Raw genomic sequence first — 16,114 nt, 5'->3', positions numbered from 1 at the left:
AATGCAGGCTGCGCAGCTATCGCTGAAGCCAGCACAGCAAGAGTGAGAGCTGCGCAGTGCTTCTTGTTCTGCTGGCTTCAGCGATAGCTGCACAGCTTGCTCTGGCTTTTCAGGGAGGTGGGAGAAAGGATGGAGGGCAGCCTGTCAGTTCCTTCTCCCACCTCCCGGAAAAGCCAGCAAGAGCCGCTCTATCTTTAAAGAGCCGTGTCGCGCGAGGGTGTCTGAGGCTCTTGCTGGCTTTTCTTGTTTTCCTCCTCTAAAAACTAGGTGCGTCTTATGGTCAGGTGCGTCTTATAGAGTGAAAAATACGGTGCTCGCACTTAATGGCTGGGTACTTTGGGGAGCAACTAATTAAAGGGGTGGTAACAATACCTTCCAAGTATCCCTATTTTCCAGGGATGCCCCTGATTTAGAGAAGCTGTCCCAGTTTCTGATTTGATCCCAGACTGTCCCTTTTACTTAGGATGTCCCTACTTTGTATGGAGTTATCCGATCCCTGAGTTGTCTGAAGGCAATCCTGTATAGGGAAGTTTTTTTAATGTTCAATGTTTTATTATGTTTTTATATATGTTGGCAGCTGCCCAGAGTGGCTGGGGCAACTCTATAAGATGTGTGGGATACAAGTAGTAAAATTATGGAATGGGACGTCCCTGTTTTCATCGGAAAATGTTGGACGGTATGAGTAACTATTCCCTCTCAAAACTGTATGCTTCTGGAATGGAATCTTTTTGTTTGTCTAGTAGCTAATTCAGATTATATAAGGGGAAAACTGCTCACCAGCATGAACCTAAATGCTACTTCAGAAATAAGAATTGATATCCAACCTCAGTGGTTTCCTGGCTTTGAAACAATGATAGTCTGAAAGATCATATCTCCTTATATGAACCTGCCTGGGTGCTGAGTTCCACTTTCCATCAATATCAGAAGTGCATTGGTGGTGATATATGAGAGAGAGACTTTTCTGTGGCTGCTGCCTTATTATGGAATTCCAGGAGTGGTTAGGCTGGCTCCTTCTTTGTTATCCTTCTGCCAGCAGGCTAAGACCTTCCTATTCAGACAAGCCTTTCAAAACTAAGGTACAGTTTTGATTCTGATCACAGGGCTGCTGTCAGGGCAATTGTATTTCAATTATTGTTTTTAACTGGTTTGTTTTTATTGCTCTGTGTTTTATGACATTTTAAAATGTTGTAAGCAGCCTTGAATTCCAACTTGGAAGAAATGTGGGCTATAAAGATTAACAACAACAACAACAACAACAACAACAACAAAACTCTGATAAGTCAGAGGAATTGTTCTACCCGCCCTGGTTACTTAGGCTACAGTAAATGCAGTTCTCTTGGATAGAGAAATATTTTTGCAGAGTTCTCAAATGCCTTTAAAATGTATCAACAGCTGTTTCTGGATATTTTTTTCCTGGTCTCTGTATCAACTACTGCCAAATTAATTTGGCCTTAGTTATGAAGGAGATTTTGAAAGAGTGGTTAGATCAACAATTTCAGCTACTCATCACTGGTGTTCTGTATCAGGTCTCCTTTGGGATGGGTTGGCAACACGTGTGGACTAAGCAGCAACAGTCGTAATGTGTTTTATTCATTATCTTTTTGCAAGCTATTCCATTTAGAATCGAAAGTGTTTCTGGTATATATAGGCACTTTAGCCTCTATCACGCAACATATATTAGGCTGGTGTCTGTAAAAGTTAAGCTGTTCTCCTCCTGGGATTTCAGCAGCAAGCTTTGCAGTTAAGTAGCAAAATTAGAATATCTGCTCTTTTGCAAACTCCGCTCCTCTCGGAAAAGAGCAGAACACATAATAATATGTCTTGTTTCTTGAGTAAAAGGTTGAAGAATCTGAACCTAAATGTAGAAAAAAGCACCAGCTTTTAGCAACTTCCCCTCTGTCTTGTTTTTTTTAAAAAATAATAACATTGTTCTTGTGTGCTATATAAAAGTACCATTGCAAATACTCCTAGAACAAAATGTGGCGTAGAAGCACTCGACAACAAACCCACTGAAATAAAGGAGAGTTGCACAACAACACAGTTGATGGTGGGTGTGGTATATTTGTGAAATCTGTGCAAGATTGAGGAAGGAACCCAATTATTGCTGTCTTTTTTCTTCGGTATTGCTCTGAAGTATTCACATAATTATTTACATAACATACTCCAGGTATGTTATGGTACCTGGAGTAACTGGCAAATGGTGCAACTGTAAAGGTAAGGTAAAGGTAACCCCTGGACAGTTAAGTCCAGTCAAAGGTGACTATGGGGGTTGCGGCACTCATCTCGCTTTCAGGCCAAGGGAGCCGGGGTTTGTCCACAGACAGCTTTCCGGTTCATGTGGCCAGCACGACTAAGCCACTTCTGGTGCAATGGGACACCATGACAGAAACCAGAGTGCACAGAAACACCGTTTACCTTCCCGCCACAGTGGTACCTATTTATCTATTTGCACTGGCATGCTTTTGAACTGCTCGGTCGGCAGGAGCTGGGACAGAGCAATGGGAGCTCACTTCGTTGTGGGGATTCGAACTGCCGACCTTCTGATCGGCAAGCCAAGAAGCTCAGTGGTTTAGACCACAATGCGACCCACGTCCTTGCAACTGTATACAGTGGTACATCGGGTTAATACTTAATTCGTTCCGGAGGTCCGTTCTTGACCTGAAACTGTTCTTAACCTGAAGCACCACTTTAGCTAATGGGGCCTCCTGCTGCTGCTGCGCCGCCGGAGCACGATTTCTGTTCTCATCCTGAAGCAAAGTTCTTAACCCGAGATACTATTTCTGGGTTAGCGGAGTCTGTAACCTGAAGCGTATGTAACCCGAGGTACCACTGTATGTGTCTTCTTGGGAAAAGTCCCATTGAGTTAAATGGGGCTTAACTTCTGGTAAGTGGCCTAAGTGAGGAACGTTTTATATAAAAGATGCAGCAGCTGGGCCAAAGCCACAAGCAATATAAGTTATTTTATCCATTATCAAAATTGTGTGTGTGTGTGTGTGTTTTAACTCATGTTAAGCACAGTTTGCACCCGATCTTCTACATTTTTGGCATGATACTTCCACAGATTATATAGATTCCTCTATAGATCCCTTCTCTTGCTTACATATTAGCCAAAAAAGGAATAGTCCTGACCGCAAACCTTTAAACCAAAGGGGTGGAAAAATAATTTAAAAGTATCTTCTTTTAAATGTGCCATAACAATAAAAAGCAATAATTCTGTGGAGAGCATCCAAGGGTTGGGGATCGGTATTGGCTATCTAAACCTACTAAGAAATTATTAGTTCCCAGATGTTGGAACAAAAGGAAGCATTTTTCCGGTATACCCAATAGCCTGTTTTTTTTAAAACAAACAAGCCAGCAAACAAACAAACAACTGAACATGAATGATGATCCACTGAAATGGTCCTTGAAATCTCTATATTTTGAGTTACGAAAGTGCTTACTAGCAATGCAAGTGAGAATATCAAATGTCCTTTCAGTATAACACAGCCACTATGCTAATTGAATTTTCTTCCTGGGTGATTACTTACATTTTAAACATGGACTCTGGTTTTGTTTATTTAATATTTCCCCTTTCCAGTTATATACCATTGGGTGCGATTTTTGGAATAAATAAGGCTGTTCAGAATTAACATGCATTCTGTAAAGCAAGGAGGGGAGGGAGAAACAGGAGTTGCTGCAAACAAGGCACTTTTAACATCTGAAAGAAGTGTTAACACTTTATTTACATTTAAATTAAAATGGAAACTTATTTGTGTGTTATGTTTCTGAAAGGTGTGTGGCACATCTGCAGAGGCCTATTGTTTATTCATGCTGTAAATCCTTTGAAATGTGTTAAAATGCTTCCCACTCATTATAAAAATCCTGCCACCCATGGATTAGGACTTTGATGTCACCAATCCTGCTTCAAAGGGTTCTTTCAATGCTATTAATCACAGTTTAGCCTCTGAAGATATGTAGCCAGAGAAAACATTTGGACATCTTGTGCTCCACTCACTAAAAAACTTTGAAATGTATCTGGAATGGCTTGCACATGAATGGTCCACATCACTTCCTTTCTTCCTCTTCAAGGTTTTATTTTAAAAGATCTCCCTCCCAGCTGCCTCACCCCCCCCTCTATATATATTTAAGTTGTCAATGAATATTCTCCTTATAAATCAACATACGTCTGTTGACTGCCAACATCTATCACACAAAATGGGCACAATCCAACCAAAGCTGGCCACTTTTCAGTCTCCTTGATTTCAAGAAGAAAAACTTAAGCGCATACTTAATCTTCCTTTTTGAAACCAATGGGATTCCAAAGTGTTTAACTTGGGCTGGATCAGGCCCATTATTGTTAACCGATTAGTCAAGGCGGCCTTTGAAATCGTAGCCCCAGAAGGTCATGAAGTTCAAGCTTCTTATCCCACCCCAAGGCAAATTCTTCACAGGTCAACCCCCCCCATGGGTTAATCTACATCATCCAGATTAGATCCTTTTACAATGGGAAAGCCACTTACATCTGAAGAGCAAGCAAAGTTTTAATGTCAGAAAATCAATGATGGTTTTATCATGTTCTCATAACCTTTGAGTCGGAGGCGGCGCCTAAGTGCATCAGAGATCTTGAGAATCCATGCCCAGTGGATTCTGAGCAGTGCATGCGAGTGCTGATGAGCGATCAGTTGTTCATTATCTAGACTTCTGCTTTCCTCCTTAGGTTCAACTTAGATTCTCCAACGCTTATCAAGCCAAGATGCAGCAGCCCCCATGGACTATATTCACACAACCTTTTTATATAATGCAGTTGCACATTGGAAGTCGAACGGAATCTGTTCCGGAAGTCTATTTGACTTCCAAAACGTTCAGAAACCAAAACATGGCTTCTGATTGGCTGTGTGATGTACATATGTGATGTACATATTTTGTTATGTGCAAATGGCTTTAGATACCTATTAGGTCCATAAATTACCATATAGCATATATTCAACACAAAAGAACAGCAACAATTCGTTGTTGACAAAGGACAGCTGGACATATAAAGGGCCCCATTACCTTCAGTAGCTTAGGGCCTCAACAAACCTAAATGCGGCCCTGTAGACATCCATAGTTGAAGTCGGCAAATGTGTCTTCTTTTTTGCTCTTCAAAATATGGCAACCCCACTGGGGAAATGGCATATTGGAGTTTTTGCAGAGAGTGCAATCCTGTACCAGCCCCTTAGAGGTGGTATACATAGATCTGTATCTGCAAAGCTCATTGCTATGTAATACAATATGTTCTGCAATAACCTTCCTCTTCTTGCCCTGTTCCAGCTATCAGGTAGTATTCATTTGTGTCTTCCAGATATTGCTTTTCCTAGGCTTTTGCCCATTGTCTAAATTTTTGCTTTCCTTCCTTCCTTCCTCTCTCTTTTTAACAGGCAACTTGGCTCAGGCGAGAGCCAGAGTAACAGCGGCGTCCAGGTCTTTGCCTCCACAGCTCAGTGCTGGTCGTATCAAGGTCAGTACACAACCAATGCCTTTGCCTGCATATTTGAAAAAGTGATCTATAATGCACTGCGGTTATTCCAAATGCCAGATCCTTTACTGTTTCACGTCCACTTGGTTTACATTAGCAGGGGATCAGGAGTTTGTTTGTTTGTTTACAACACAGACAAAGATAATTATATTTTATTCAGATTACAGTGGTACCTCGGGTTAAGTACTTAATTCGTTCTGGAGGTCCGTTCTTAACCTGAAACTGTTCTTAACCTGAAGCACCACTTTAGCTAATGGGGCTTCCTGCTGCCACTGCACCACTAGAGCATGATTTCTGTTCTCATCCTGAAGCAAAGTTCTTAACCTGAGGTAATTTTTCTGGGTTAGCGGAGTCTGTAATCTGAAGCGTCTGTAACCTGAAGCGTATGTAACCCGAGGTACCACTGTATATGTTTTCTTACTGTTCACTGAATTCTTCTTGGAAACTGTTCATTTGTAACATCCAAATCATCTTTCCCTCCCCCTCCAAATAAACTTTATAAAATGGGGGGCTCACTTTTTGAAAAACAGGTCTTGCTAAATTCCCCTCCCCATTTAATAGGGGAATCTCTCTTTTGATCATCATAATCTTTTCCCGCCGTACTTTTGCCTAAGCACTTCCCTTTCAGTTGCACACACGGGAGGATTAATTTGTAATCTTCCTCTGGGGAATGATTCATTAGTTTGTCAGCAATCAAACACAGCCCTTAGGTCCCACCCCCGATCCTGGTCCACATCAAACATATAGGGGTTTGAACATGCCTGTCTGGATCAGGTTTTTGCTTATGAGTCAGACCAGCAGTTTGGCAGAAACCAGGGACAACGCTAAGCTTTTTAAAGCTTCTTCACAAGATCCTCTCCTCTTCCCCGTGTATCTAGTTCTCTTGACTATGGGAAGGAATACCCAAACGTTAACTCTTAGGAATCGCCTTGCCTGGAGCATACAAACATTCACTCAATAGCCCGGCTGAACTAGCCCATTACAGATATATTCTCCCCCCTCTCTCCTATCACTGATCTGGTGAAACTTAGCAGATCACGCAAAGCTGTCTTCACGCTCAGAGTTTCCCTGCCTTGCTGCTTGCTGCAGTTTTGTTTTACTGAATTTATTTATTTAGCAAGATTTATAGGTCAGTTAATCTGAATGGTTTGCATAATAGTAAGTAAACAGACTTTAAAAACAGCAGACAGTGAAATGATCAAACTATGGATCGGAACAAGCAGTTTTTAAAACATAATAGGCATACTAAAATGTGTTTTATTCCCTATCGGGAAGAAATGTGGGGCATAAGTAAAATTATTATTATTATTATCAGTGCTTTTTTCTGGGGGGATGCAGGGGTACGCATACCCCTAAACATTTTGTGAATCTATGTACTTTTGTCCATTTACTGTATTTATTTTTCCCAATTTGAACTATAAAATGGTGATTTTCTTGAGTCAAAATGAGACTACCCCCTAAGCATTTTTTTAGGGGGGAAAGGCACTGATTACTACTACTACTACTACTACTACATGTTTGGAGAGGGCTGCCTAAACAAAAAAGCTTTTAGAAGATGTCAAAAACAGCGCAATGAAGGTGTCTGCCTAATATCAATAAGCAGTGGGTTCCAGAGAATATGTAGGTGCTGCCATGTTAAAAAATTGATTTCCCACAAGTGGGGAATGAACAATATGTGGCGCTTGTAAGTGTGCCAGTTCAACAGCTTGAAGCAGTCAAGTGGGCACATTTGGAGCAAGGGAAAGAAAGAAAGAAAGAAAGAAAGAAAGAAAGAAAGAAAGAAAGAAAGAAAGATCAGCTTCTCCTTTCTGTCTCCCAGATTCCATCAAGCATGATTCAGCCCTGGAATCCTTCCCCATCTCTTCTCTGGAAATTAGACAGAAAGGCTGAAATTTTCAGCCTAATCAGAAGAGTTCTGAAACACCTCCTTTGCATCATTCCCTGTGGACATTCCCTGCAACGCTAAGCAGAAGGATTGATATTTACTTGGTCATGTGACCTTCTGAAATGTTTGATGTGATCTCTGCTGATGCAGCAATCCCCTTCCTTGTGCTACATTATAGGACTTCACTTTACAATCTCCCTCCCTCCCCCCCATCATTTAAAGAGCCCCATACATTTTCTTTGTCACCTAGTCATTCAAAGGGCATTTTAACACTTGGGGGGGGGGCAAGAAACAGCAGCTGCTTTGGATTACGAAAGAGTGGCTCTCTGTTTTAACTCTCTCACCTTCTGCGTTCTGTCCAAGTCTGATCTTAAAGCCTGTTTTCCCTCCCACCCTCTTCTGCCTGTATCTGCTGTGATGCTGCTTAGCATTTCTTTCTTCTCCTTTCTGTTTTGCATGCAGTCTCCCAAGTATCTCCTCAAGGTAAGGCCACACGATTGCTATCTTGGGAACAGCAGTCCTTTCTCTGCCTCTGCTTGCATCCCCTTTGAAAATATCAGCCTTGATCAGGAGTAAGAAACACACTGCGCGATCTGAAGGCCACTGCTTTATAACGCAGGTGCAAAAGCTGCTATTCTCTGGTTCAAATGTTCTTAGTTTAATACACAAATGCCACCTGTTCACAGCAGATGGTGAGCTGCCACAGAGCATTTGTGTGTGTGTGTGTGTGTGTGTGTGTGTGTACGCGCTAAAATGTTTCTATTGCACCATGCGAACAGAGGGCAGATTGTTTTCTCTAATTTTGTTGAACTATGTGATACAACAGCACAACGCTGCTTTTGATTACTAACTAGGGGGGTGTGATATTTTTAATTCACAAAGTCAGCTTTGATTCTTTTTTGTAAAAAATAATAAAATAAAATAAAGAACAGCTGTAGTGACAGTGTAATTAAGGTAAGGTGCGTAATGAACAATATACTTGTTACCCATATACTACGTTGAACACACACAAAAATGTTTTTGCTTTGTTTTAATGGAGAGCGTTCGCAATTTGGCGGCATGAACCAACTAGAGACGGGAAGTAATGAAGAAGAAAGTAATTTAAAAAGGAAATACTGTTTTGTGTTCAGTGACAAGGGTGATGTTGTGACTGTAGTGATAGCTGACTTCATGCTTATCATGGCTGCCTACAACACGTCAATCACTGCTGAGACCCATGATCATTTTTGTGTTGCTTCTGGAAGTGCATACAGTGGTACCTTGGTTTAAGAACAGCTTAGTTTATGAACAACTTGGATTAAGAACGCTGCAAGCCCGGAAGTAGGTGTTTTGGTTTGTGAACTTTGCCTTGGAAGCAGAACATGTTTCGCTTCCTGTTGAGTGTGTTCCATTTGTAAATTGAGTCCCCCGCTGCTATGGGAAAGCACACCTTGGTTTAAAAACGTTTTGGTTTAAGAACAGACTTCCGGAACGGATTAAGTTCGTAAACCAAGGTGCCACTGTAGTTTTAAACTGGGCTAATGCACTGTGGACTGCTGAGTGTGGACGTCAGCTGACTTCTCTGCGGCCTATAGGCTTCCTCTCTTGTCTTCACCTGAACCCTGCAGAGGGAGGAGTGATCCCATTGCAATGCCTCTCTCCTTCCCACTGCCTAACTGGTGGGTGCTGGGAAGAGCTGAGGAATGCTGTTCCCAGCATGCAGAAAGATAGGAGGGGCAGAGGTTAGGGGTGTTTGTAAGTGAAGGGGGTGCTTTGTGATTCACAGGTTGTGAGGGTGTCTGTCTGTGGGAGACTGTGTCAGGTTGTGTGTGTCTGTGTGTGAGGTGGTGGGGGATCTGATGGGTCACCCCCCCCAACATCTAAATGCAGCCCCCAATCTACCACCCATCCATCATCTCAGGTGGCCCTTGATACAAAATGGTTGCCTACCTATGGGTTAGAGTACAGTGGTAGCTCTGGTTAGGTACTTAATTCATTCCGAAGGTCTGTTCTTAACCTGAAACTGTTCTTAACCTGAAGCACCACTTTAGCTAATGGGGCCTCCCGCTGCTGTTGCGCCGCCGCCGCGCGGTTTCTGTTCTCATCCTGAAGCAAAGTTCTTAACCCGAGGTACTATTTCTGGGTTAGCGGAGTCTGTAACCTGAAGTGTATGTAAGCTGAAGCGTATGTAACCTGAGGTACCACTGTAGTTGTGAAGCCATTACCCTAAACCATGGTGTTGTGTCACATGCACAACATAGAATTATAATTGTTGTTGTGTTTGTTTGTTTGTTTGTTTGTTTGTTTGTTTGTTTGTCTGTTTGTCTGTTTATACCCCGCCCATCTGGCTGGGTTTCCCTAGCCACTCTGGGCAGCTCCCAACAGAATATTAAAAACACAATCAAACATTAAAAACTTCCCTAAACAGGATCGCCTTCAGATGTCTTCTAAAAGTCAGATAGTTGCTTATTTCCTTGACATCTGATGGGAGGGTGCAACTACTGAGAAGGCCCTCTGCCTGGTTCCCTGTAACATCACTTCTCACAGTGAGGGAACCGCCAGAAGGCCCTCGGAGCTGAACCTCAATGTCTGGGCTAAACGATGGAGGTGGAGACACAGACTTCCCTTTCTCCTGCGTGGCTGAGAGAAGGGCTTACAATAGGTCTTCAGGCTGTGACTTTGGTGAGTCTCCAGGGATAAATTATTACATAGCTGGGGAAAGGGAGGCAGACACTGAGAACACCTCTCTGCAATGTTGTCATCTCTTTGGGATACGCACCCATGAAGTGTCACTGAGAGGCATGTTTATCTCAGAGTCCATTAACAGGAGACATGGACCTGAGGTAAGCGGCAAGAACTTTTGACCACATCCTGGCTGTTGCCCGGTAGACAATTCCTCTTGGAGTCAGAAACCTCCCTCCACACTTAGGGTCTTAGGATGGGTGCAGAACCTTTGATGATGCAGTAAACAGCTGAAACAATCTTAGGAAACATATACTGAGGATTAGGTAGTAAATGACTCTACACATTGTGTGTCTCTGACTTGTTCTTTCAGGTGGACACCATGGAGATTATGAGGCACCCTGAGGAAACAACCAACATGAAGAGGCAAACTGTGGCTTCCTATTTCAGGGTATGCAATCTGCATTGTAAAAGTGCAATATAACTTTATTGACACCCCCCACTTTGTCGTTTATATAGTGCTGGCAGTGTGCCAGGGACCCTGAAGTGCAGATAAGTGTCCCAGCCTGAAGGGATTCCTGTAGATGCACAAGGCAGCTCAGGAAATGATCTCATCGTTTAAGGAAAGTTGAAGAGAGTTAGGTGAGCATCAGGAAAGAGCTCGGCTGAGCTTAGTGCAGGGGCAAGAATGGTTCAGGGGATTCTTTGCCAAATCAGTGGTTTTCAGTGGCAATGCAATCATATACAGTGGTACCTCTGGTTACGAACTTAATTCGTTCCGGAGGTCCGTTCTTAACCTGAAACTGTTCTTAACCTGAAGCACCACTTTAGTTAATGGGGCCTCCCACTGCCACCGTGCCGCCGGCGTACGATTTCTGTTCTCATCCTGAGGTAAAATTCTTAACCCGAGGTACTACTTCTGGGTTAGCGGAGACAGTAACCCGAAGTGTTTGTAACCCGAGGTGTTTGTAACCCGAGGTACCACTGTACCTATCTACTCAGTCCTAAGCCCCACTGACTTCAATGAGACTTACCTCCAGGTGAGTGCGTATAGTATTACAGCCTAAAAAGAAGATATTTTTAAAAGAGAACATTTTCCAGCAGCTTTTGCTTTACCCGGTGATGAAAACGAGAGAGAACGAGGCTGCTTTCAAAAGGAATACTTTAATTCACCTTGGACATCTGATCTGCAGTGTTATGCATCTTTTCCCCTCCCAACTCTTTCAAGTTTGTTAATACTGCTTTTTAGATGCGACGTGACTAGAATGAGCAGACTGCTAGAATTTCATTCCTTTAAAAGAAAGGGGGGCATCGTTGAGCCTCATTTTTTTATTATTTTTGCTTGTGTTTCCCCAGTATTCTCTGATGGATCTGTTGTCCAAAATGGTGATTGGGCAGCCTCATTTCGTCCGCTGCATTAAACCCAACGATGACCGAGAGGCCCTGAGGTTTTCTCAAGAAAGAGTTTTAGTGCAGCTGCGCTACACTGGCATTCTGGAGACGATCAACATACGTCGGCAAGGGTATTCTCACCGCATTCTCTTTGATGAGTTTGTGAAAAGGTGAGCGGTATAGTGTTGGGTAAAGTCAGAATGAATGAACCTCTGGAACTTCCATTCTAATCTATACAATTGGGAGGAGGGAATCACATGGCTCCTGTGACGGCAGTATTCAGAATTGTAAGACTGTTCAGGGAGTCAGGAGAGGATATACCGTATTTTTCGCTCTATAACACGCACCCGACCATAACACGCACATAGTTTTTAGAGGAGGAAAACAAGAAAAAAAATATTCTAAACGAAACAGTGGATGTATGATTTTTGTGGTTCATGCTGTGGCCACAGACATGTGATCTGACGGTGAGTTTGGGGTAGCCCAATGCAAAAATCCTGAGGATCCATGTGGATCCGTGCTTTGTAACCACGTTTTAAGTGGGGAGGGAAGGAAAAGCACTCAAGGGACAAGGAACACGCGTGGGGTGGGTGGAGAAGGATGCTGTTAATAATGCAGAAGAGGGGTATAAGAGGAGAAGGCTCCTCTCCTCTCCCACTTTGCTCCTTTAAAGCAAGCAGGCTCTCTGTCCCTCTCCTCCCCACTCAGCGGCTCTTCTCCCGCTTTGCTGTTTCAAAGTGAGCCACGGAGGAGGGAAGGAAGGGGAACCATGGATCCTCTGCTCACGACTGCAGCAGATCCCCCCGCCATCCGTAGGCATTCGCTCCATAACACGCACAGACATTTCTCCTTACTTTCTAGGAGGAAAAAAGTGAGTGTTGTCGTGCAAAAAATACGGTATTCTTTATTAATATCCTTCCTAACTTGCGCTAGCAATTTCCTTTACTTGGCAGAGTTTTACATTCCCCTTTTAAACGCACAGCGGATAGCTGGTTGCAGGCTTGTGTAAGCCCCTCACTATTAGGTTCCTAGTAACTTCCCTTATATCCCTCTTAAAAGAATAAACATGCCACAATCTTGTTTAAAGTATACAGAAGAAGTTTACTCATGTCACCAGTTCACAGCTGGATCCCTGAAGGCAGACTTAGTTACAAAGTATATACCGTATTTTTCACACCTGACCAAAAGACGCACCTAGTTTTAGAGGGGGAATGCAAGAAAAAAATATTCTTTAAAGGGAGTGCTGAGCAGAGCCTGGATACATCCCAGGCTCTGCTCAGCTCTCCCTTTCACGAGCCGCGCGGAGCGTGTGTGTGGCTCTTTAAAGGGAGCGTGGCTCTTGGGGGCTTTTGCAGGAGGTGGGGGAAGGGACCGAGGTGTTGGGATACTGCCAGGGAGACAGTCATCTCCAGACGATCCATCGGTCTCCCGTAGAACAGCGTCAGTCTATTAGCGACACGAGAACAGAAATATCCTAACATGAGGGGGCCACCCTCTGTCCCTTCCCCCACCTCCCGCAAAAGCCAGCAACAGCCGCATGCTCTTTAAAGGGAGCGCAAAGCCTCCTCAGGGCAGCGGGAGCCTTCATCCCGCTGCCCTGAGGAGGCTTTGCACAGCTAAACCAGAAGCTAAAACAGCGAGAGGGAGTGCTGCGCAGCGATCCCTCTCACTGTTCTGGCTTCTGGGATAGCTGCGCAGCCTGCATTCGCTCCATAAGACGCAGTCCACACGACAAAAGGAAGATGGAAAAAGAGAGAGTGTGGCAGCATGCCTTGTCATTTTGTTACCTGGACAGGTAAGGTCAAACCACCTCTAGTCACATGCAAAAGGAAGGATGTTCCAGCCCAGGAGGAACAAGGAAGTTTCGACTGGCTAGACCAAGCATCCCCTTGCGTGTCTACTCAAGGAAAACAAGGAATGTTGTACTTGACTGCTACTTATGTATCACATCCCACAAGAATGCCCCAGGCCTCCTCACCTCCCACCTTGGGCAACATGAGTGGCAGGACTGCTTATGGTTTCGCTAAGCCAGATTTCAGCTAAGAAATGGGTCAGCTTTGGACCATTGAGGCTGCTCAGCTCCACCCTGTTTCAGGGCCTTCCGATGGCTACTACTAGGAGCCCCACGGTTGGTTGTACATGTTGTGCCACATTTTCCGTGGGTGCAATGGGGCCTCTGCGGTGGCGGAACTCCCTGCTCTGCCAGTAGACCTTGGTAGAACCTAGCAAAGGAACACCTTCACCTCATCCTAACCTCCGTTAAAAGGTAAAGGTAAAGGGACCCCTGACCGTTAAGTCCAGTCGCGAACGACTCTAGGGTTGCGGCGCTCATCTCGCTTTACCAGCCGAGGGAGCCGTCGTTTGTCTGCAGACAGCTTCCGGGTCATGTGGCCAGCATGACTAAGCCACTTCTGGCAAACCAGAGCAGCGCACGGAAACGCCGTTTACCTTCCTGCCGGAGCGGTACCTATTTATCTACTTGCACTTGCTTTCGAACTGTTAGGTTGGCAGGAGCAGGGACCGAGCAACGGGAGCTCACCCCGTCGCGGGGATTGGAACCGCCAGCCTTCTCTTGACAGTAAATTCAATTGAAATCAATAGGGATTAGTAACTAAAAGAGTGCTTATAGTGTCCCGATAACGGGTAGCAATAGTACTGGACTGTTCTGCCTTGTAAAGACCACACCTGGAGTATTGCGTCCAGTTCTTGGTGCACAGTTTAAGAATGATATTGACAAGCTGTGGAAGGGGACCAAGATGATCAAGGGCCTGGAAACCTAGCTTTAAAAGGAACTGTTGAGGGAGCTTGATATGTTTAGCTTGGAGAAGAGCAGACTGAGAGGAGATCTGAAAGCCATGTTCTAATATTTAAAGGGCTGTCATATGGAAGATGGAGCAAGCTTGTTTTCTCTTGCTCTGGAGGGTAAGACCCAAACCAATGGATTCCAGTTACAAGAAAGGAGATTCTGCATAGACATCAGGAAGAACTTTCTGGCCGTAAGAGCTGTTTGACAGTGGAACAGACTCCCTTGGGAGGCTGTGGACCCTCCTTCCTTGGAGGTTTTTAAGCAGAGGTTGGATGGCCATCTGCCATGTATACTTTAGTTGAGATTCCTTCATTGCAGGGGGTTGGACTAGATGACCCTCTGGGTCCCTTCCAACTCTTCAATTCTATGATCCTATGATTTTTTTAGAAAAGCCCACCTTCTTAATTTAATGATGCTAAGGTTGTATTATATTTTAGGACGTTGTGGTTGTTGCTGTTGTTTTAACTGACCGTACATGTCAATTCTACACTGCATGTAGAAAGCAGAAAATGCCATTTTTAAAATTTTGATTAATCTGATATCAGTCTTCTGGGCCAAGTCCACCTTCAGTCAGATTTCTCAATCTGCATTGTCTGCTTTATGTAGGTCAGCCTTGCAGTTTACCCGGAATTGGCAGGCATGGTACCGACAATTCTCAGTGTGATGCATTCGACGATACACAGTTGAAGAGGTTCTGGGGTTCTTCACTGAATAATTAATATGCAGACGTCATGAATGTGAATGAGAAGTACTAGAAAATAACTGCAGACAGTTTGAAGCCTATGGCTCTATTTTCATTTTAGCCAGTTTTTGTACTTAGTACTTTTATTGTCATTGTAAGCCGCCTTGCAAAATATAAATAAAATAGTATGACTTTGGAAGCATTTGCCCATGGCACAGGAATCTGATTTTTAGCCCTGACTAAGTTAAGTGCTTTAGACACTAAGTAGTGAGTACGGTACATAAAAACATTTGAGAAAAACAGGTCAAATGCTAAACAGATTGGCACTTCTTTGTTCCTAATCAAAAAAGCCATTAGGCAAGTATGAACAAGAGTTTTGAAATGTCAGTAAATCTGAGGATATCAAAGATTTTTCTAAGCCAGCTAGTTAATTGGTATTTTGATCCTTTTGAGCAACTTAACAACAAAATATATGAACCAGCAGTTTTCCCCCCCTTGATGTTATTAAACAAATAGGTACGCTTCTTATCTTCCTGTTCACTAGCTGCTGTTTTGTAAACTCTTAGCAGGAAAGATGAGAACAAAGCAATCAAAGGCAGGAAACAGAGACGATCAAGGTTTATCAGGTTGAGGTAAACAAAAGCTAAAATCTTGTCTAATGCTCTGGCTGTCTTTTGTTTCCATATGGCATGGAAAGGACTTCACACAGCAGACCTGCAAGTTTGTTTATTGCATTGGAAAGGAAGGCTTAACTGTCACCAGTTCCTCTACCACTACTTCCCCAGCTTGTTAGCCTCAAAAGTTTAAGATTTAGGATCAAACGTGAGTTTGGGTTTAGAACCTGATTTGTGTGCCAGTTTTCAATTTTGGAAGCTGACATACTGTTTTTGAAGAAAATGACAGAGTGCCTCTGACCATGATGAAAGAATATTTTATTTACCTCTGAGTGTCCATGAATTTGAGGACATGATACAGGACTTTGCAGGCAGGCAATCTGACTTCCAGGCCTTTGTTTGTTTGTTTGTTTGTTTGTTTGTTTGTTTGTTTGTTAGCTTACAGCATTTATATTGCCCATTAATAAATGTTGTGTGGATAGTGCCTAATTTTTTGTGTCTATCTGTGTCAAGTACAGTGGTACCTCGGGTTACATACGCTTCAGGTTACAGACTCCTCTAACCCAGAAATAGTGCTTCA

The 16,114-nt window shown here is 43.5% G+C and overlaps 1 protein-coding gene across 1 annotated transcript in view; it reads left to right on the top strand.

Moving 5' to 3' along the window:
* MYO3B (myosin IIIB) overlaps positions 1-16,114 on the top strand; it is a 296,654-nt gene that overhangs the window by 180,847 nt on the left and 99,693 nt on the right. The window contains exons 24-27 of the mRNA XM_080972245.1: positions 5,397-5,476; positions 7,842-7,862; positions 10,414-10,491; positions 11,397-11,602. Coding sequence (XP_080828371.1) covers positions 5,397-5,476; positions 7,842-7,862; positions 10,414-10,491; positions 11,397-11,602 — 385 coding nt within the window. The remainder of the gene's footprint in view (positions 1-5,396; positions 5,477-7,841; positions 7,863-10,413; positions 10,492-11,396; positions 11,603-16,114) is intronic.

This window comes from Podarcis pityusensis (genome assembly GCF_964106645.2).
Source record: "Podarcis pityusensis genome assembly, chromosome: 1".
Taxonomy (NCBI): Eukaryota; Metazoa; Chordata; class Lepidosauria; order Squamata; family Lacertidae; genus Podarcis; species Podarcis pityusensis.
This window is presented reverse-complemented; position numbering and strand designations above follow the sequence as displayed.